This window comes from Jaculus jaculus, chromosome 16 (assembly GCF_020740685.1).
Source record: "Jaculus jaculus isolate mJacJac1 chromosome 16, mJacJac1.mat.Y.cur, whole genome shotgun sequence".
Taxonomy (NCBI): domain Eukaryota; kingdom Metazoa; phylum Chordata; class Mammalia; order Rodentia; family Dipodidae; genus Jaculus; species Jaculus jaculus.
Genome location: NC_059117.1, coordinates 55,440,890 through 55,462,554, shown reverse-complemented (window position 1 = coordinate 55,462,554; position 21,665 = coordinate 55,440,890). Strand labels below are relative to the sequence as shown.

General features: G+C 41.2%; 1 protein-coding gene across 7 annotated transcripts in view; it reads right to left on the bottom strand.

The window, feature by feature from the left end:
• Satb1 (SATB homeobox 1) overlaps positions 1-21,665 on the bottom strand; it is a 123,842-nt gene that overhangs the window by 51,896 nt on the left and 50,281 nt on the right. For all 7 annotated transcript variants that reach the window (XM_045135840.1, XM_045135843.1, XM_045135841.1 and 4 more), the window contains exons 6-7: positions 13,754-13,865; positions 10,715-11,169 (exon numbers count right to left, since the gene is read on the bottom strand). In XM_045135840.1, coding sequence (XP_044991775.1) covers positions 10,715-11,169; positions 13,754-13,865 — 567 coding nt within the window. The remainder of the gene's footprint in view (positions 1-10,714; positions 11,170-13,753; positions 13,866-21,665) is intronic.

Sequence of the window (21,665 nt, the reverse complement as noted above, 5' to 3'; positions counted from 1 at the left end):
ATACTACTGGAGAAGGTCAGACACATGTGCATCTATCCATTTTGCTAATAAGTAGTGCTGTGACTGTGTCCACTCAACAACAAAACATCTAGTCAGGGCTGGAGAGATGGCTTAGCATTTAAGGCATGTGCCTGCAAAGCCAAAGGATCCAGGTTCGATTCCCAAGATCCATGTAAGCCAGATGCACAAGTGGGCATGTGCATCTGAAGTTTGTTTGCAGGGGTGGGAAGCCATAGAGTGCCCATTCTCATTTTCTCTCTCTCTCATCTTTCTCTCTCTATGCCTCTCTCTTTCTCTCTCTGTGTGTCAAATGAATAAATAAAAATATTTAAAAGAAAAACATATCTAGTCAGTCCAAGTAAAATCAGTCCAACGGGCAGCCTTTAATTTGTACTCGGATAACTAACACAGGGAAACCTACCGCAGAAGCCACTCTCTCTCACACACCATGTATGAATGTGGGAGACCTAAATAGTCCTCGCTTGCCACTGCTACCCACAAAATGCTACGTACTTTATTCAATTATTTCTTTATTTAAGAGAGAGAAAGAGGCAGAGAGAGAGAGGGAGAATGGGCACGCCAGGGCCTCTTTGGCCTGGCAGGCAAATGTCTTAACTGCTAAGCCACCTCTCCAGCCCCTGTTATATATTTTACAATGTGTTGGGCAGGGCATAGCAGCACACACCTTTAATCCCGGCACTCAGGAGGCTGAGGTAGGAGGATAGCTGTGAGTTCAGGGCCAGCCTCAGACTTCATAGTCAATTCCAGGTCAGTCTGGGCTAGAGCAATACCCTACATTGGGAAAATATATATATGTACACACACACACACACACACACACACATATATATACACACACACACATATATATATATATAATATATATATACATACATATATATATTATATATATATAATATATATATACATACATATATATATTTTATATATATATATATATATATACATACATACACACACACACACATATATGTTGGAAGGTGAGCCCAGAGCCATGCATGTAATCCTGGCACTAGGAAGGCTGGGGCAGGCTGACTGTGCGTTTGAAGACAGCCAGGGCTGTGTAGTGAGATACTGTCTTTAAAAGAAGCAGCAGCAGCAGCCAGGTGTTGGAGAGATGGCTAAGTGGTTAAGGTACTTGCCTGAAAAGCCTAGCAATGCTGGTTCAGTTTTCTCCAGTGCCTACATAAAGCCAGATGCACAAGGTAGTGCATGTATATGGAGTTTATTTTTAGTGGCTGGAGGCCCTGGCATGCCCGTTCTCTCTGTCTGCCTCTTGTCTATCTCCCTCTACTTATGAATAAATAAATAGGGCTGGAGAGATGGCTTAGTGGTTAAGCACTTGCCTGTGAAGCCAAAGGACCCTGGTTTGAGGTTCAATTCCCCAGGACCCATGTTAGCCAGATGCACAAGGGGGCCCAGGCATCTGGAGTTCCTTTGCAGTGGCTGGAGGCCCTGGAGTGCCCATTCTCTCTCTCTATCTGCCTCTTTCTCTGTCTGTCACTTTCAAATAAATAAATAAACAACAAAAGAAACTTCTTTAAAAAAAACCAAATAAATAAATACATGTTTTTAAAAAGCAAGCAAATAATTATGGTTGATAAAATAATGTGTGTATATAAATATATATATCAATTACATAGGAATACAGAGACCAAGGCAAATATTCAGTATACATAAAGAGTGCGTTGGAAATTGCTTGAGGAGAACAGTATAATATTCACTTTTGTCAGTCCAGCACAGTGCCTTACACATAGTAGTTGGTAAATATTTACTAAACAAGGACCACAGAAGAGGAAAGGCTACATACAATTAGGCAAGCATTCTACAGTTCTGTGAGTGTCCTGGGGTTTGAAGCATAGAAATAAAAATAGGAACGGGGGGGGGGGGGCATGGAGAGATGGCTTAGAAGTTACGGTGCTTGTCTGCAAAGCCAAAGGATCCCAGTTCGATTCTCCAGGGCCCACATAAGCCAGATGCACAAGGGGGCACACGCATCTGGAGTTCGTTTGCAGTGACTGGAAGCCCTGGCACACCCATTCTCTCCCTCTCTCTCCCTCTCTCTCTCTCTCTCTCTCTCTCTCTCTCTCTGACTTTGTAAGTCTTTCTCTCTCAAATAAATAAATAAAATATATTTTTAAAGGGCTGGAGAGATGGCTTAGCGGTTAGGCGCTTGCCTGTGAAGCCTAAGGACCCCAGTTCGAGGCTCGGTTCCCCAGGTCCCACGTTAGCCAGATGCACAAGGGGGCGCACGCGTCTGGAGTTCGTTTGCAGAGGCTGGAAGCCCTGGCGCACCCATTCTCTCTCTCTCCCTCTACCTGTCTTTCTCTCTGTGTCTGTCGCTCTCAAATAAATAAATAAATAAAAATTTAAAAAAATATATATTTTTAAAAAGGAATGATGTTTGCAAGCTTTGAGCGAGTCCCAATGGTAATTAGAGCTATAAGAAATGTTACATGGTGGTGCATGCCTTTAATTCCAGTACTCATCAGTTCAAGACCACCCTGAGACTCCATAGTGAATTTCAGGTCAGCCTGGGCTAGAGTGAGACACTACCTCAAAAAACATAAAAAGATAAAGAAATGTTACAGAATACTAGGCATGTGTTATTTTGTTCAAGGCACTCAGGGTACCTTCACTGAAATGTGATGGCTACTAAATGCTTTATGAAATGTTTAGCTATACATCTGCCAGTTGTTCAGTAACTTAAAAAAAAAATAGGGGAGCCGGGTGTGGAGGCGCACGCCTTTCATCCCAGCATTCGGGGGGGGGGCAGAGGTAGGAGGATTGCCCATGAGTTCAAGGCCACCCTGAGACTACATAGTTAATTCCAGGTCAGCCTGGGCCAGGGTGAGCCCCTACCTTGAAAAGCCAAAATTAAATAAATAAATAAATAAATAAATAATAGGGGGCATGAGAGATGGCTCAGCAGTTAACGTACTTGCCTACAGAATCTAACGACCAGAGTTTGATTCCCCTGTAAAGGCAGATGCACAAAGTGGTACATATGTCTGGAGTTTGTTTGCAGATGCTGGCAGCCCTGACGTTGGCCGCATTCTCTCTCTCCCCCCACCACTCTGTTTGCAAATGAATAAAAATATTTTAAAAAATAGATAAGGGCCAGGCATAGTGGCACACACCTTTAGTTCCAGCACTTAGGAAACAGAGGTAGCAGGAACGCTGTGAGTTCAAGGCCAGACTGAGACTACATAGTGAATTACAGGTCAGCCTGGGCTAGAGGGAGACCCTACCTCAAAAACAAAACAAAAAAATAAAATGAAAATAGATTAGGGCACAAATATCCCATAAACATATAGTATGTTTCTATACCTAGGAAACTTAGTTACACATCTAAAATCTTAAATAACACTTATATCACATTTTCACCCAAGCCTCTCTGCAGCAGAGAACTACAGTTGGAAAAATCAAACACATGAAGAATAAAAAAAAATACTGAATCATATTCTCCCAAGACTTAGGAACACGTGACTCCATTCAGGGGTGTGTGGCTTAAAGAGTTGAAAGACAATTTAGGAAGTCCTGTGCTCTCTGCCCATATTTTGAGGTTGGCATACCTTCCCACTGCAGCACACAAGTTGTGCCTGGGCAAAGCACTTTATTTCTGCCGAAATTAATCATCCCAGTGGAACACGTGCAGTTTTTTTTTTTTTCTGCCTGGAATATGCTGATTTTCAAAAGCCATGCTTCAACATACTCCAGCACACATACAGAGCTCTACAACGACAGTGTGGACAGTTTCCTACGTCTCAGGATTCTTTTTTTTTTTTTTTTGGCCTGGAGCTTTCAATGAGGGGAGTGCCCCCTGGTGGAAATGCTTGAAAATATTGTTAGAAAATATATGTGTTAATTAAAAAGATGTATACATTAGAATAATTCTATATGCACATGACTATTAGAACCCAGATATGAGAGTATGTGTTTTGGTTCCCATGTGGGTCACTCTTGTTTGAAGAGATGCATTTATGAATTCAAGTTGTATATATGTTGGCCCTTTTCCTCAGTTTCTACAGTTGAAAATACAATAAGTTTGCTAGGTAAGGTCAAGGTAATTTGTATTAATTCCTCATGATTGACAAAGGCGCTCTTACCAACAATCCTTCATGCTAAAGAAATAGCATGTGGCCAGGCGTGGTGGCGCACGCCTTTAATCCCAGCACTCGGGAGGCAGAGGTAGGGGGATTGCCATGAGTTCAAGGCCACCCTGAGATGACAGAGTTAATTCCAGGTCAGCCTGGACCAGAGTGAGACCCTACCTCGAAAAACCAAAAAAAAAAGAAAAGAAATAGCACATGAAGGACAGCATGTGTCTAGTGTTACACACATGGCCGAGTCTGGTAATAAAGAGTATCAAGGTGGGGAGGGGATATGATGGAGAATGGAATCTCAAAGGGGAAATTGGCGGGGAGAGGGAGGATATTTTTTATAATCATGGAAAATGTTAATAAAAATTGAGAAAAAAATTAAAAAAATAAAAATAAAAAGTATCAAGGAACTGGAAGGATGGCTTAATGGTTAAGGTGCTTGCTGGCAAAGCCAGAGGACCCAGGTTCAATTCCCCAGTATACAAGTGAAGCTGGAGGCACAAGGTGGCACATACATCTGGAGTTTGTTTGCAATGACTAGAGGCCCTGGAGCACCCATTCCCTCTCTCTCTCTCTCTCAAATAAATAAATAAAAGTTAAAAATAAAAAAGTATCAATACTATACACCATGGGTACTCAATAAATTTGCTAAATTAAACAAAATCATTCCTTGTTCTTGTTTCTCAAAAGAACCTGAAAGCTTGTATGCTATGTGGGAAGTTACTAGCATCTCATGAATATTAATTTTGTGGGAAATGAGAAGCCACCTTTCACTGGGACTTCACATCTTAGAAGTAATTAGATGTGTGCTGCATGTATGAAAACACAACGTTCTTCTGCTTTGTCATTGCATGGTGGGTAGGTGAGATTCCTGTGTTTTCAATTAAAGAATGCATTTACTGAAGAATTCCTAAACCTCTCTTTTTTACATTCCAACAAGAGTTTACAAGTTATTACAAGTAAAATTCATTAGTAATCGTAAAAGGAAAGGGGAACCTTCAATAAATATTATCAGTACTTCCAAAAGCTCATTAAGTATTCTTTAAAACAGCAGATAAGCGAAAGAGACTGCCAATCTGAACAAAAAGCCTGTCTGGCCTCCCGTTTGTCTCCTCTTTGAACATAATCACTGATTCAAATAGATTTTATCAGCTTCGTGAAACTTCAAAGCCCTCAGAAAGGAAAAAAAAAAAAAAGATGATATGATGAAACCTCCCTCCTAAAGAGAAAAGACATAGAATATTCTTCAAGGCTACCTGCATCTGCTGTTCGGTGAATTTTTAATCACATGTCCAGGTGAAAGACTATTTTGAAACTTCACCTGTTCTGTGGCACCGTGCCAAGTATGTTCTAAGTAGGTACACTCATCTCTGTCCCTCGGCAGGTACGACAGTCACAGCAGGGTAATGGTACCTTTTTACCTTTCATTCAACAGAGATATGGAGAGGGGACTTTTCTGACATTACACTGTAAGGAATTATAGGAACACAGTACCAATTTCTGTTTTACTTAAGCAGGCAAATTTCTCTCCACCACATAATTTACAGAACTCAAATTCAATAAAACATTACATGATGGTCCATTACTGTTATCAGTTTTGAATGATCCATCTTCTTCATTCTTTATTTTACTGGAAAATAGTGTGCCAAACAGAAGGGGTGAGGGAGAAGAGGGGGTGTGGGTGTGGGTGGGGGGGGGAGTCAGAGTTAAACTCTGGGTCTTACTTTTTTAGGGACAGTTAAGAATATATGCTCTTGTATAATAGCCTTTTGTAGCAATATTACAGAGAGGTGAGTTGGAAAGCTTATGTCTATAAGTTCTGGCAATTATTTTTAGTCATAGGTTTTCATTAAAAAAGCATCAAGTAGCCGTGAGTGAACAGATGACATATGCCAAACACTGGGATCTCCATAGCAATTGAAGAACACGTGTCCATCGACTCAGAAATAGGAAAAATTCCTTAGAACAAGTCATTTGATAAATTTCACCATAAATTTTCTGAAATGGCAGACTTCTGTTTCGGGTTTTAAAGGCATGGGTGAAAGTCTTCAGAGAGAATTAGGCTTTTACGTAGCGAACCCCATTAAGATGATGAGAAAAATTCTCAATTGAGAGTTAAAATGTGAAAACCAGGGTTTTTTAAGGTAGTCAGCGTTGTCACTGGCTTACAAAGTCCTCTCAACTCATAACCATGCCTTCTTTGACAGTCATACTTCAGCATAGGGTCCAGTGCCTTTATCCAACCATACCGTAATTTTGTCTGTTAACGCACATATTGTATAGGGATTTTTCGACTTGGGGCTGGAGCTGGATATTGTAATAAGCGCACACCAACGTGAGGTGCGATTTAACTCAGAGCGCGCCCTCTATACATATGCATCAGCATGTGTATTTTCGTACTCCACACTCACACCCGGCTCACGCTGCACCTGCTTTTATTGAAATGCATACTTCGAAGTAAACACGCTACATGCATTCCTATGAATGTATAATCATTAAAATAAATGCAGCTGCGTGTGGGCGCGCGTGTAGTTTTTAAGTATGACCACTGAAAACACATACATGCTTGCGTGTGCAAAAGCTAGGTCTCAATTGTGAACACTTAAATATACATATAAAATAACTGCCATTTAAACCAAACAGCGTCAAGTTTCGACTGTGGAGTACCAACTACCAACATAAAGGTTTAAAATAAGTCTGTTTATCTTCCAACATTCCAAATAATTTTTTGGTAATAATTTTTTCCTTAAATTGACTATTGGAAAAGAAATACCTGTATTAAGTTATGCTCATTTTTAAATCTCTTCTCATCCTCAGAAAGGAAAAAAAAAAAACTCATGGTTTCATATTAAAAGAGAAATTTCTACCTACAAATAGTCATTGAATTTTGCAGTGTAAATTCCAAAGACAGAAAGACCAACCCATCTTCCCAGTCTTAGCTATAATATCATAGCCCAGGAGGAGAAAACCCACGATGTACAGCGGGTCTACCTTTCCTCTCTCAGCTCATTCCCCCATTCTACACACAGCGCCCTTCCTTACTGCTTTAAGATCCAACTATTTGCGCACTTTTTCCAAGCACTTAACAGTAAATCTATTCATCTACAATTACTGTCTATCCATGTTGTCTTTGTCTGTTTGTCTTTGTTTAATTGAATTCAGCAAGCATTATTGGACTTTTATAGAGAGTCTTAATTTTTGCCCAGTGCTAAGTTACTAGCAATTACCATGTTTACAAAATAAAGATTCTATCATACACAGAACTATCTAGAGGGTCACCTTTAAAAAAAAAATGATTGTTCCCCCTCAACTGAATTAAGGTGACATATTAAATTTTCTAGCTAACAATGAACACAGTCTTTAATCTGTAGAAACATGGAATGTGGTAAAAGCATTCAGTTTTAACCTGATACATACCCCTGTCTTACCACCCTTTAAAAACACACCGACAATGTACAGAAACAGATGAAGAAACTGAAAACAAACACTGAATTAAAGGCTTTGTCAGGTCTCCTGACTCCAAATCTAGTCAGGCGAGCCAAAAATAAGTCACAGCTGGGATTCCCCTAGGTATAGAAACACTGCCAATAAGGAATTAATACTAGATTATTTTTGTACCAGAATTTTATTCTTATAAGAATGCAATAAACAAAATAACTTAAGTACAAGAGGAAAATACATACCAGGCCAAGAACACCAAAAATAGACTAACAAAAGAAAGAACTGTGGTAAAACAAGAAAGCTGAAAAGACACTATGTCCTCAGTCTAATCAAAGTTACATGATCCTTGTTTTGTTTTAGTGTGTTTTGCTTAAAAATAAACACTATATATGACCACTAAATCTTAAGCAAAGAAAAAATATTCTTTAAAATATATTTTTTTTCGGGGGGAGGAGGTTTCAAGGTAGGGTTTCACTCTGGCTCAGGCTGACCTGGAATTTACAATGTAGTTTCAGGGTGGCCTTGAACTCACAGCAATCCTCCTACCTGTGCCATCTGAGTGCTGGGATTAAAGGCGTGCGGCACCACTCCCGGCTTTAAAATATATTTTAATATTTATTTATTTGAGAGAGAGAGAGGCAGACAGAGAGAGAATGGGCATGCCAGGGCATCTAGCCCCTGTAAGTGAAGTCCAGATTCATGTGCCCCCACGTGCATCTGGCTTACATGGGTACTGGGGAATCGAACCTGGGTCCTTAGGCTTTGCAGGCAAGTGTCTTAGCCACCAAGCCATCTTTTCCAGCCCCAGAGGGGGGAAAGTATTTGTATTCACAGTTTAGTAGAATCAATTTGTTTAGGACTTCTTAAACCATGGGTAACCTTTAGTCTATGCCACTATAAATAGTCTAACTACAGGGCACGTTGATAGATAATGTTGTCTCAGGAATTTGCTCAGGAGGGCAAAGGTGTGAACACTGGGGCCAAATGCAGGTCTCCACAGGGAATCTAAAGCAGAATTGCAAAGGAATGCCTGTAGGTCAACCTGCCTCTGGGCCAGTTCTGCTAATAGTTAGATGGTTAGACATGACCATCCCTCACCTACTCCTTAACTGTCTACAGCTAATTGCTTGTCCTGCTCCATGTGATAGAGATTTCATGGCCCTCAAAGCCTAAAATATTTACTATGTGGCCTTAAGGCGGGGGGGGGGAGGGAGGCATGTGCTGTGGCTCAGTTTCTGAGATGTCTAAAGAATGAGGCCCCATGAAAGTAGAAGGGGGAATATTTAGGAAGAGAAAGAGGACCAAGTGGGAGAGTGAAAAGAGGTAGAGGGGGAAGATTGCATAGAGCACCATCAAAATAGATAGTGTAGGGCTGGAGAGGTGGCTCAGCAGTTTAGGTACCTGCCTGCAAAGCCTAACGACCTGGGTTCAATTCCCCAGTACCCACATAAGGCAGGATCTGGAGTTCATTTTCAGTGGGACTAGGCCCTGGTGTGCCCATTCTGTTTGTCTCTGTCTTTCTGTGCTTGCAAATAAATAAATTGTATATATTTATATATACATCATATACATATATACGTGTGTGTGTGTGTGTATATATATATGTTGCATGTGAAATCCACAACTCTGTACAGTAACTAAACCCTATATATTGTTTTTAAAGCAGTGAGAGAAAAAAAAAAAAAACAGAAAAGAATGAAAAAAAATACTTCATGTTGCTGGGTGTGGTGGCACACGCCTTTAATCCCAGCACTAGGGAGGCAGAGGTAGGAGGACTGCAGTGTGTTCAAGGCCACCCTGAGACTATATAGTGAATTCCAGCTCAGCCTGGGCTAGAGTGAGACCCTACCTCAAAAAACAAACAAATAAAAACCTTTATGCTAATAAGCCGTATAATCTCTCTCTCTTTTTTTGTCAAAATGGCTGCATAACATTAAATGCTACTAAGCTTCAAGTTATCAAAAATAGTTGTGGGGCCGGAGAGATAGCTCAGCACTTGTTTGCAGAGTCTGACGGCTGGGTTCTATTCCTCAGTGACCATGTAAACCCAGATGCACAGCAGTGCATGCGTCTGGAGATCATTGGCAGTGGTGGGAGGTCCTGATACACCCATTCTCTCTCTCTCAAATAAATAAATAAAAACACTTAAAAATAAAATTAAGTCAGGCGTGGTGGCACACACCTTTAATTCTAGCACTTGGGAGGCAGAGGTAGGAGAATTGCTGTGGGTTCAAGGCCTCCCTAACACTACATAGTAAGTTCCTGGTCAGCTTGAGCTAGAGCAAGACCCTACCTTGAAAAACAACAAAAATAAAATAAAATCAAGTGAGATAAGCCAGGTGCAGGGACAAATGCCTTAATAAAAATTTTAAAAAGTTGTCGCTGGGCATGGTGGCACATGCCTTTAATCCCAGCACTGGGGAGGCAGAGGTAGGGGGATTGCCATGAGTTCGAGGCCACCCTGAGACTACAGAGTGAATTCCAGGTCAGCCTCAGCTAGAGTAAGACCCTACCTCAAAAAACCAAAAAAAAAATTTTAAAGTTGTAGATGAGATGAGATGACTCAGAAGCTAAGGTGCTTGCCTCCAGGGCTTAACGATCAGGGTTCTGTTCCCTAGTACCCAAGTAAAGCCAGATGCACAAACTGGCACATGCATCTGGAGTTAGTCTGCAGCGGCTGGAGGCCCTGGTGTGCACATTCTCTCCCCACCCCCTCTTTAAGTAGAAAATATAAGTAAAACTATTTTAAAATAAGAAAGAGGGGCTGGGGGGATGGCTTAGCAGTTAAGTCCTTTGCATACAAAGCCAAAGGACCTCGGTTCGATTCCCCAGGACCCAGGTAAGCCAGATGCACAAGGTGGTACTTTTGTCTGGAGTTCATTTGCAGTAGCTGGAGGCCCTGGCGCACCCATTCTCTCTTTCAAATCAATTAAAAAATAATTAAAATAAGAAAGAGTACCCACCGTACAGGGAGAGGAGTGACAAAATCTAGCCACCATCAGCAATAAGCATTAATCCCCATGATGAGAAAGACAGCACATGGTTTCTCACACAGGTGAAAGAGCAAACAGTAGCCTCGATGGGGGTCCAAGGAAAAAGACAAGAGAAAGAAAAGAGAGAGGGGGCAGAGCAAATAAAAGCACACTAACCTGAGTTCTGTTAAAAGCCACACGTGCAAACACTGCCTGGGAGATTCCTGCTCGTTTTAGTTCATCCCGTACCCACTGGTAGATTTCGGAAGACACCTCTGTGTTCGTGGAAACTTGCTGTTCCAAAGGCTTATTCAATGACCTACTGACAGGGGGAGGGTGATTCAAGTACTGTTGGTTTAAGGACTGCTGGGCCAAGAGTCTGTTCACCGCGTATTGCTGATTCAGGAGCTGGGCCATCACCAGCTGCTGGTTGACCAGCTGGGGACTGATAGGCGTGGACACAAGGCCAGGGTGCAGATTCGGAAGAGGGGTCCGGACAGAGGGCTGGCTGCCGTGGGACAGCTGCGCGGGGGATGGAGGCTGCTCGGCTGTGTTCCCTGGGACAGGCTGCTGGCCGTAATTGACATGGTTGGCACTTTGCTGGGACAGTTCTGAGAGACTATCCATTTCAACTACAGTGGATAAAAAAGAAAAGTCACATCACGTTCACATAACGACCGTGGGCATCAATAGGGATGTCTGATCATTTCCATAATGATAAAGAAAATTAATAATGAAAAGATATCATGGACTGGCACACCAAACAGTCAATGAAACCAAGACGATTTCAAGACAGAACTCACCGGGCTGCATTTTGGTTTTCCAATTTAGGGCAACTCCACACAGTAGACAATTGGGGTATCAATTCTATTATATACCAGTTCTTTGTGTCCTATTTTTAGGGACTCACTTGTGACCCTAAGAAAGTCAAGCCATGGTGCTGCTTTTAAAATGCTTCAAAAAGGCCTGGGAAGATCTCTCAGTGCTTAAAGGCACTTGCTTGTGAAACCTGATGGCCTGGGTGCAATTTGACAGTACCCACATAAAGCCAGATGCACAAACTGGTACATGTGTCTGGAATTTGCAGTGGAAGAAGGACCTGGTGCACCTATACTCACTTTCTCTATCTGTCTCTTTCTCTCTGTTCTCTCTCTCTAGTAAATAAATACAAGCATTTTTTTTTTTAATGAAATGCTTCAAAAAGACATATTTGCTTGATGGCAACTAGAAACAGTGAACTCAACTAAGAAAGAGGTCTGTGATAACCAGCAACTTAAAAAAATGACAAATCTTTCCTCATGCTATTAATTTTAGTAATCTAGGCAAGAGATGTAGGAGAAAAAAAAAATGAGTGCAAAATGCTACCCCACATTCCACTTTTGTCCCGTGGTTAATAAAAAGTAGTTGATACAAAAAAAGGGTATAATAAGACAGGCATGTAATAATCGAGGCATAATTACTGGCTGTTAGTCTGATTATCATGCTTGGTATCTTTACATGGATGGCTTTATTTAAGTCATTATTAGGGATGATCGAATAATCAGCAAATATTTCTCACAGTGAAGCCAGTGCCTGGTGATATAGTGAGTAGATTGAGTGCTGCTAAGACTGCACACATGTTTGGTGCATGTTTGTGTGCATGTGTGTGTGTGTGCATGTGTGCGTGCATGCGTGTGTGTGTGTTGCTGCTGGTTTTGCCAGAAGCTGTGGTTGTCACCAAATGCTAAGGACAATCTTACACTGTGAAGGGCAGGACGCTGTTCTAGTGGACTGGAGATGCTGTCATGGTTTTCAAATGTATTTCCACCTACCCAGGACAAGCGCGTCTCCCTTGGCTGGAGCCCTCGTGTGGGTTGGCTGAGAGTCAGTTCAAAGTGTGTCAAATGCTGCTATCAGGAGGAGACTGGCTGGATGTGGTTGACTAGAGGCAGAACCTGGAGCTCAGTATAAGCAGGAAAGCCTTTCCAAACTTAACGCTGTACTTCCATTAAGACTCTGATTTTAATCATTATTGCTCTTTTCATTAAATATGCAGCTTCATGTTTAGGAACTTATCACATTGCTAGAGTCTTTGATGTATGTAAAATATAACTAAGAATTGGGGAAGAAGTCTTCAATTTCTACTAGAGATATCAGCCTAAGCAGGCCATTCACAGAGAATAGTCATTCAATTATTCCAGCAATGATCTATTATCTTCATTACAGCCCTCAGCTAGAAAGGCGAGAATCTGCTTGGTAGACGGATGGCTTTCCTTCAAATATTAAAAACTAAAACAAGCTCAACATTCAGGGCTCTTGTCTCCTAAAATCTTTAGGAAAAGTTATTGTTGTTGTTGTATTAAACGGATGGAATGGAGACAAACAGAAAGCTTTAAGACTCGGCAAGACGCTATGCATATTCAACACCCCATTTCTATTTTATTTTAAAATACATTACGTGGAAGGTACCAGTGATAGATATGAATCGACATTAAAGCTTTAACCTCAATCACAGTGTTTGTTTCTGCAAATACTAAGACACTTACAGCAGAGAAAAGGCCAACATCAAGCCAGAGCCCACAACCTTGACATGTCGTTTTACATCTCAGACCATCTCGATGCCCTCCCTGCGTAACACATGTTCACCTAGGCGAGCACGCTAAGATTCGATGCCAGGTTTTAAAGAACATGTAGTGGGCCCTCCAGTACTGACAGCCAACTGGCATGCCCACGTAGCAGGGTGGTACTGGAGCTGGGGAAAAGCCACACTCCATCACCACGGGTGGAGAGTAAATCTGGTTTAATTTATTAAGTCGAAAACAGTTTAAGTACCTTAAAACTTGGGAGTAAACACAGGCCCTTTCTCTTTCTCTCAAACAAAACTCCCCAAAGCATGATTTATCTCTGTGAGAAATCACAGCTAATATTAGTTATTCAAGGCCTGGCTAGGTCTGCACTGAGATGTTAAGAAATGACAGCTCTTCCTCACGCCTGGATCTCCTGCATGTCTGACAACCGACTCAGTTTAGCTGATTTAAACACAAACATTTATTGAATTTAATTATCTCATTATCCTCATCCCCACTACCCACCCCCCAAAGAAACATTCCAAATTGATCTCTAATTGGGCAATCAAAAGATCTGGCTTTCGATGTGACTTTGATAAACCCCCAAATGACATGCGATGGTATGTAGCCACCAAAGTAACGAGGCTTTTTTTTTTTTCTTTTTGCTTACCCATCATATCTTTTGTCTTCTTGAAATGTTTGTACCACCTTCCAAATTCTTGACATTTTGCTGCTGAGACATTTGCATAGTAAGTGCTGTTCACAATGGAAGAGATCATACTCTGCGAGAAGAGGGGGAGCGTGTGTAAGAAAGACATCACTGCCACTGTGGAAACTACTTTTGTTGATAGTAACAAGGGAGAACGAATACACTTTTGTCTTGCACTTTAACCTAAACCTTCAACTTCTTAAAATTTATTGTGGAGATCAAATGCTTATGTAAGTTGCAAGCAAAAGCCCACTGAGATCAGTAGAAAGATATCTACTCTAGGGATGGAGAGATGGCTTAGTGATAAAGGTGCTTGCCTGTCAGGCCTAAGGCTCCAAGTTTGATTCCCCAGTACCCATGTAAACCCGATGCACATGGTGGCACATGCATCTGGAGCTTAGCTAGAGGGCCCGGAGTGCCCATACTCTCTGTCTCAAGTAAATAAATCAAAATAAAATATATTTTTAAAATATCTACTTTAGCTTGATTTACCCAAATGGGCATGGGTTCCAATAAATACAGATATATAAAGATGATATGACCATGGCAATTCATGAATATGATAGCTTGTGGGCTCTGTGACTGGACTCAATATCTTTGCAACTCAACCCCTGGTCCCTCAGGAAACAGCGACATGGGCATACTGTCTAGAAGCTTATAAGAAATGCACAATTTGGGACCCTTCCTCAGACGTACACAAACAGTATCACACTTTGCTAACACCCACGGGGGACAGCCATGCACATTCCTACTTGAGAAATATTGTCACTTGTCTGATGTGGATTCCAACTGACGGCGAGTGAACACTACTCAAAGGCTAAGTGGTCACTTTGGAGAAGAAACAAAACTTTTCAGAAATCCTAGCAGAAAAAAAAAACCACATCTTACAGACCCGAGAGCTGGCTTCACCTATAGCAAAGTTGGAATCATGAACTTGAGCTAACCACAAAACATTTACTATATATTTTAAAAAATTTTCAAGCATTCCATACACAAAACAAATTGAGCAATTTTCTCATCTTTATTTATCTTGCTTCTAACAAAGCCCTGACAAACAGCCAGCCATTTAACGTACAAAAAAATGAAGCCAATGATTTTAATGGATTATTAAAAGGGGAAAAAAAGAAAGAAGGAAAGAAAAAAGAAATAGAAACACAAAATTGTGTTTTCAAAAAGCAGAAATGTTTTCCTCCCAGACAAAAACTGGTTCTAGTAATTGCAATGACTTAATCTTCCCAGAAAAATTTTGGTTAAATAATTGTACTGACTTAATTCCTGTTTCACCTGTAGTCACTAGTAGCTAAATGAATTCCCTATTGCGTCGGAAATACGATTCTTAAACACCAATCCATCCCTCACACCGACTAGAAACCTGAGAATGGTCTGGCCTGCAGGGAATGACTTACAGAGGACTGCATTGTTGGGAGGGACAGAACAACCAGAAAAGCCAGTTTGGGGACAAGAGTATTTTCATATCATTATCTTCTTTAAGTGACTTCACATGTAAAGATCTTTGGGCCATTATTACTTCTCACATCCATCATCAGTGTTAATTTTGTAGCATGCACACATTTCTGTAAAGTGTAAGTTTTGGGGGAATCTCTAAAGGACTTGGAGTGACAAATCTGATCCGCTGGTGTTGCGTTACTTACGTAAAACACAGCTCCCTCCTCTAACAGGCACTGTGATCTCTTTTTCTTTTTCTTTTTTTTTTTTTTTTTTTGGTGACACTTTTACTTTATAGTCATTTTCACATTTTATTTCACTAAAAGACATTCTTAATGTGCTTGTGAAATTCTGCCATTAATCCAATAGCTGGCAATTTCACTAAGAGCCTCCTCCAGTCCACAGAGAGGAAAAAAAAAAAAAAAAAAGGCTCTTAGCAAGGTTGCCAAAACCAGAGAATACCTGCTCCCGTTAACAATCCGTCAGCTTCCATATCACTTACTCTGTGATAACAGATCAATAATGTTAGACTCTAATAAAACTATTGAGTTCGCTGATGGATAATAGTGGTTTTTACAAATGGATGACAGTTCATGTTCTTGTCATTTGGCCCAATATTTTTTTTAAAAAAATTATTACTTTTTTCCCTAGACATTCCAGCACTTTCATGTATTAGTAAGATAGAGTACATATGTTTTAGATGCAGTTAACTGATTTCTCACACCTTGGACATGAATGGGTGGACCACCTAAATTTTGAGAAGGTTAATGAATGCCCAACATCGTAGTTCTAGATACAAAATCTGGGCTGACATGAGGGTTGATAAGGAGCTGATCAGCTCTTAGGAAGGTGGATCACTCCAACATCATTCCAGCTAAATATGATCCTGGCACCAACAGTAAGAACTATATGGGAGGAATGTGTGTGAAAGAGTTTCTGAAATATTTTTGTAAAACCAAAGCCCATATGTAATCATGCTATTTGGTTCATTATTGTCCATATGTGTGTCAACATCAACCTCTCCCCTGGCCTTGTTTAACCCTAAACTGGAAGGCTAGGTCCTAAAGTTATTTTATTTTTCTTCTGTCAAGAGGTGTGTGCTTAGAACACTGGTCAGTTTCCTAAATATAAACCCACTCACGGCATAAAGAGAAAGGCCAATTTACAGGTTATAATCCACTTATGCCACAGGAACTGGAATCCCAGTCTTTTTGTGTTTTTGTGGAGCTTGGAGATATTCCTTAATTATAACTTGGGGCTACCACCATTTTTTAAAAATTTTTATTAGCATTTTCCATGATTATAAAAAATATCCCATGTTAATTCCCTCCTCCCACACACTTTCCCCTTTGAAATTCAATTCTCCATCATATTACCTCCCCATCACAATCATTGTACTTACATATATACAATATCAACCTATTAAGAACCCTCCTTACCACCATTTTTAGTGAAACAATAAACAAGAATCTAATACAATTAAACTGCCCAATCTGCCACTTTGTGACACGTTTTCCCCCCTTGTGGTAAAAATCTCTACTGTAGACATAGGCATGGCACTGGAATGAGCGGGTGGGTTTCTGTGGCAGGGAAGGGTGATTACAGAATCCTGTGGTGCCCATGGCATATGAAAAATCACGTTCAATACTGTAATGTTGTGTTCAGACAATCAAAAACTCCTGCTGTTTTGGTGACACAAGTAAGAGAATGTCAGGACGGATGATATTTTTCTCTGTTCAGGGTAGACTAAGTTTCATGTTTTAAAAGAAAATGGTGGGCTGCTGAAATAGTTCAGTGGTTAAAGACACTTGCTTGCAAAGCTTGACAGTCTGGGTTCGTTACCCAGTACCCATGTAAAGTCAGATACACAAAGTGGTACATGCATCTGGAATTTGTTTGCAGTGGCAAGAAGCCCGGGTATACGTTCTTGCTCTCTCCTCTCTCTTTATAAATAAAATTCGCAAATATTTTTAAAAGAAAAATCCCTGGTATTTTTATGTCCATCTAAAAGACGTGCTGGTTTAAGAGGATTGCAGTAAGCTATGAACTCATGAAGGATTAAAGTTCCATATTATGTTTCTCCAAGGCCTAGCATATATTGAACACACACTGCATGTTCACAGGATGAAAGAGAATATAAGTAAACCTGCATGCAAGTGCAAGATATGTCACACACCAGAAAGTGTGAGCTTGGGTCTCACAACTGACAATTCTTCATACGGGATGCGTGTGACACAGTAGCTACCTCAAGGGATTGCTTTAAAAACGTACTCACTCAGTCTTTTTTTTCACTCATTCAACATGTACTTATTGAATACCTGCTGTGTGCCAACAGAGGACAAGTCACCAGGAAAAAAATTACCGTCTGAGAGACATATCATCTACTCTTGTCCAAGCGATGGACAAAAGGATGCCAGGAATACAATTCCAGGCTCGGGAACACATCAAACATATTCTTAGGAGATGTGAAATTAAGAAACCTGGGCTGGAGAGATGGCTTAGCGGTTAAGCGCTTGCCTGTGAAGCCTAAGGACCCCGGTTCGAGGCTCGGTTCCCCAGGACCCACGTTAGCCAGATACACAAGGGGGTGCACGCCTCTGGAGTTCGTTTGCAGTGGCTGGAAGCCCTGGTGCGCCCATTCTGTCTCTCTCTCTCTCTCTCTCCCCCCACCTCCATCTTTCTCTCTCTGTCTGTTGCTCTCAAATAAATAAACCAAAAAAATTAAAAAAAAAAAAAAAAAAAGAAAAGAAGCCTTCTACTTCCTCACTGGGCTTTCATCATATGACCACACACCTGGGTCAACGAAGCTCTGGACGACAGAAGAGCAGCAGCAGATAAGATTTTCAAAATGATTATCTTTGAAGTCACACAAATTTCCTTCAGAAGGCTAAAGAATACATTAACTAAATGGTGAGATAAGAAGTCTGGTCGAGGAAAGTCTACCTGTGTGTTCCAGCACCCCAGTTTGCTGGTACTTTCTGAAGTGGCCCGCAACTGGCCGCCCCGCCCCGAAGGCAGGCATCACTCTCCGGGCACAGGTGTAGCCCCGTGCCCTCTGCTGGCTCTGGCCAGCAGCCACTCATCCTCAGGGTATACTGTAAGCGCTTCTTTTCTTTTTTTTTTTTGTTTTTTGGGTTTTCGAGGTAGCGTCTCACTCTAGCCCAGGCTGACCTGGAATCCACTCTGTAGTCTCTGGCTGGCCTCAAAATCACAGTGATCCTCCTACCTCAGGGAGTGCTGGAATTAAAGGCAGGGTGCATCTACTCTTGCAAGGCCATTCCTAACTTCCCAAGCACCACACACACACACACACACACACACACACGATCTCCATAGCCATTCAGTGTGCTACTTAATTTTCCACCAATAGCCAATTGTAGGTCGTATCTCAGAACAGCCTGGGTGCACCGCAGGCTTGGGTACACATAATGACCAGCAGAAAGAAGTTGTGATTGCAGGCCACTGGGACATTCTTCTCTTTTTTTTTTTTCCCCTCAAAGGTCAAAGGTCAACAGCAGCAGCATGAACCTTCTTAGCTTTAATAGCCTTTGTACATTCCTTTGCAAGAGATCTTCCCAGGATTTTCAAGATGCACCCACAGGTATACCCCTTGGGAAGGCTTGTTATTTTTATAAATTTCTTTGTGGTGGCCGAGGGTTGGGGGGGATGTTTGAGGTAGGGTCTCACTCTAGCCCAGACTGACCTGGAATCTGGAATTCACTATACGGTCTCAGGCTGGCCTCGAACTCACAGCGATCCTTATAGAGAGGCTTGTAACTACTGCAGTTCTCTCAATATCTTATGACTGCTTTGAAAAGCTCACAACTTGCATGGCAAGTTTCCTCATCAGCGGCCGGTAGTTATAACCCCACCACCACCAGCCCCCATGCCCTAGGAATCCAATTATTCAGTTGACAAAACTTCGGTGGTTGAAATCCAAAGTTCTAACGCTGCACAAGTCAGTCAGAGCGCAGCTTCCAGTCTGGGCAGAAACTGGCTGTAGGGCTCCTAACCCCAGTGTGATACCATATTCTTATCCTAGGAGCCAAGTTGGAAGCTTTGCTAAGACCCCAAAAGCACATGTCTACTCCCTATGAGGAGCCTGGGCTCTCTCTGAGAGTCTGCTGAAGTTCCGCTCTGTAAGAATGCCATCTTCCCAGAAACCCCAGTCCTCTAGAATTATGCCATCTGCCGCAGGCTCAGCTTCCTTTTCAGCCAAATACATTATTTATAACCTTTCTAATTGTGAAAAGGTAAGGGTGGAATTTTTCTAAAGCCTGACTTACATCGCATCGTCGTCGGAACATTCTGAACCTTTGCTCTAAAAATCTGCCGAGATCTCTCAATTTTGAAAAAGAAAAAAAAAAAATCAAACACACACATGCACACACACGCGCACACACACACACGCGCACACAAGGAATAGGTTGAGGTTACATAATCTTTCCAAATGTTACCTCCTCTCAATCCCCTGCTAGGCAATCACATGAGCTAGCTGTAGGTACATATGTATCCCACACCGAAAAGACGAATGGGGTGGTTTGATGTTCCGACTTGGTCATCTTAGGAGCCCATGGGTGGAGGTAGGTTTGGGAGAGGTGAGGCCTTTCCAACAAAGCATCCACTGGGGAGGAGACACTGCTGTGTGTCCCCTGAAAATCGCTTTATTGTGCCTTTAACAACAACCAAAAAAAAAAAAAAAGCCCACCCCAAAACAATGCTAATCAGGTTATTCAATCATTTAAACCAAAACTGTTCATGCTTCTCTGCCAAATCAGCCAACCACAGCAAAATCTGTTATCTCTGATTGCTCAGCTTCAGTCAAAAAAAAAAAAAAAAAATACAGTTAACCCCCACAGTTCCAAAAGTTTCCCCCCAGATACCCCAAGAGCCCCTGTGTGCTCATGGAGAAGAAAGAGAGAGAGAGAGCCAGGCCATTTTTAAAGGGTGATGGGAGTGCCGCTCCAGATTTGCATATGACAATACACTGGTACATTACACAGTGTGCACCAGAAGCCAAGCAGCTCCCTGGCATTTCATGTGAACTCTCTAGGCTGGCTGTCTGCGAGCTGCTGGCTCTTTCGACATAGGACAGGATCAAAACTTCCTAAGGACTTGGGGATGGGATTGACTGGAATGGGAGGGGGGAGACTGAGGAGGGAGCATGCACAAAATGGTGGCTCACCCATGTTTAAAACTCCCAGGCTCCTTCAGCAGAGAGGGCAAGGGCTACCACATCTTATTTACACAATTATCTAAATACGATTAAACAGCTGATGGACAAATATTAAACTGGAAAATGTATAGTCATTTCAGCTTAATGTAATCCTCTTTCTGTAAACATCCAAGATGATTTTTTTTTTCCAACCAGAACAGTCCTGACATCTCATAAGCCTAAGGGTGAATAGCAAGAGATTGTTTTTGATAGTTATAAATATTCAAAAGACATGCAGACCATCTGCTTTCATAATACAGGTAAAGCAAGCCTGAAATGGTGACTGCTGTATAAAAATGATTCTTTTAACAAAGTCCTTCTCTCCTCAGAAACTATAAAGACAGATGTCAAAAACTGTTTACACGGAGCAATCAGGAACGTGCAAAATGTAATATTCCTTTTACACACAGTGCTTGCTAAAGAGATTTTTTTTTCTTTTTCTTCCCATCTGTGTGTTGCAACACATTTCTACAAGTTAAAAACATTTTTTTCAAACAGAGATCTCATGAATACCCAAAAACATGCTATCTGGTTTCTGAATGCTAATTAATTTCAACTAACGAATCTGAATATCTTTTTTTTTTTTTTCTGTAGGAAGGAATGTATGTTTTGAATTGGAATGCTCTAGAGAGACAGAAAGAGAAATAATCTTGCACAGGTTTAATTCTATAAGGTGAATTTCATGTTTTTACTTCCTGTAAACATGTATCTGTTATGTCCATGTTTTCTTTTTCCTTAAAAAAAAATCCATTTTATTTATTTAATTATTTGAGAGCGTGAGAGAAGCAGAGAGAGAAAGAGAGAGAGAGAGAATAGGTATGCCAGGGTCTCTAGGCACTGCAAATGAACTCCAGACACATGGGCCACTTGTGCATCTGGCTTTATGTGGGTACTAGGGAATTGACTCTTGGGCCTTAGGCTTGGCAGGCAAGTGCCCTTAACTTCTGATCCATCTCTTCAGCTCAGTGCCCATGTTTTCAATGAAAGCACATCACTGCTGATGTCTTTGGCATAAAGTCTCAAGTAATTGTTTTCAGAAAGAAATGTCCATGCATTCACAATATATATTTAAAATGCTACACAGGATAATGTATGAAGAGCTACAGATCATTTTTAAGGCTGGAAAACTAATGTTGATAGGAACCTTTTTATGTATTATATTAATAATACTGAGGCATTAAGTACCTTTTTATAATTTTCAATAAAATGAGC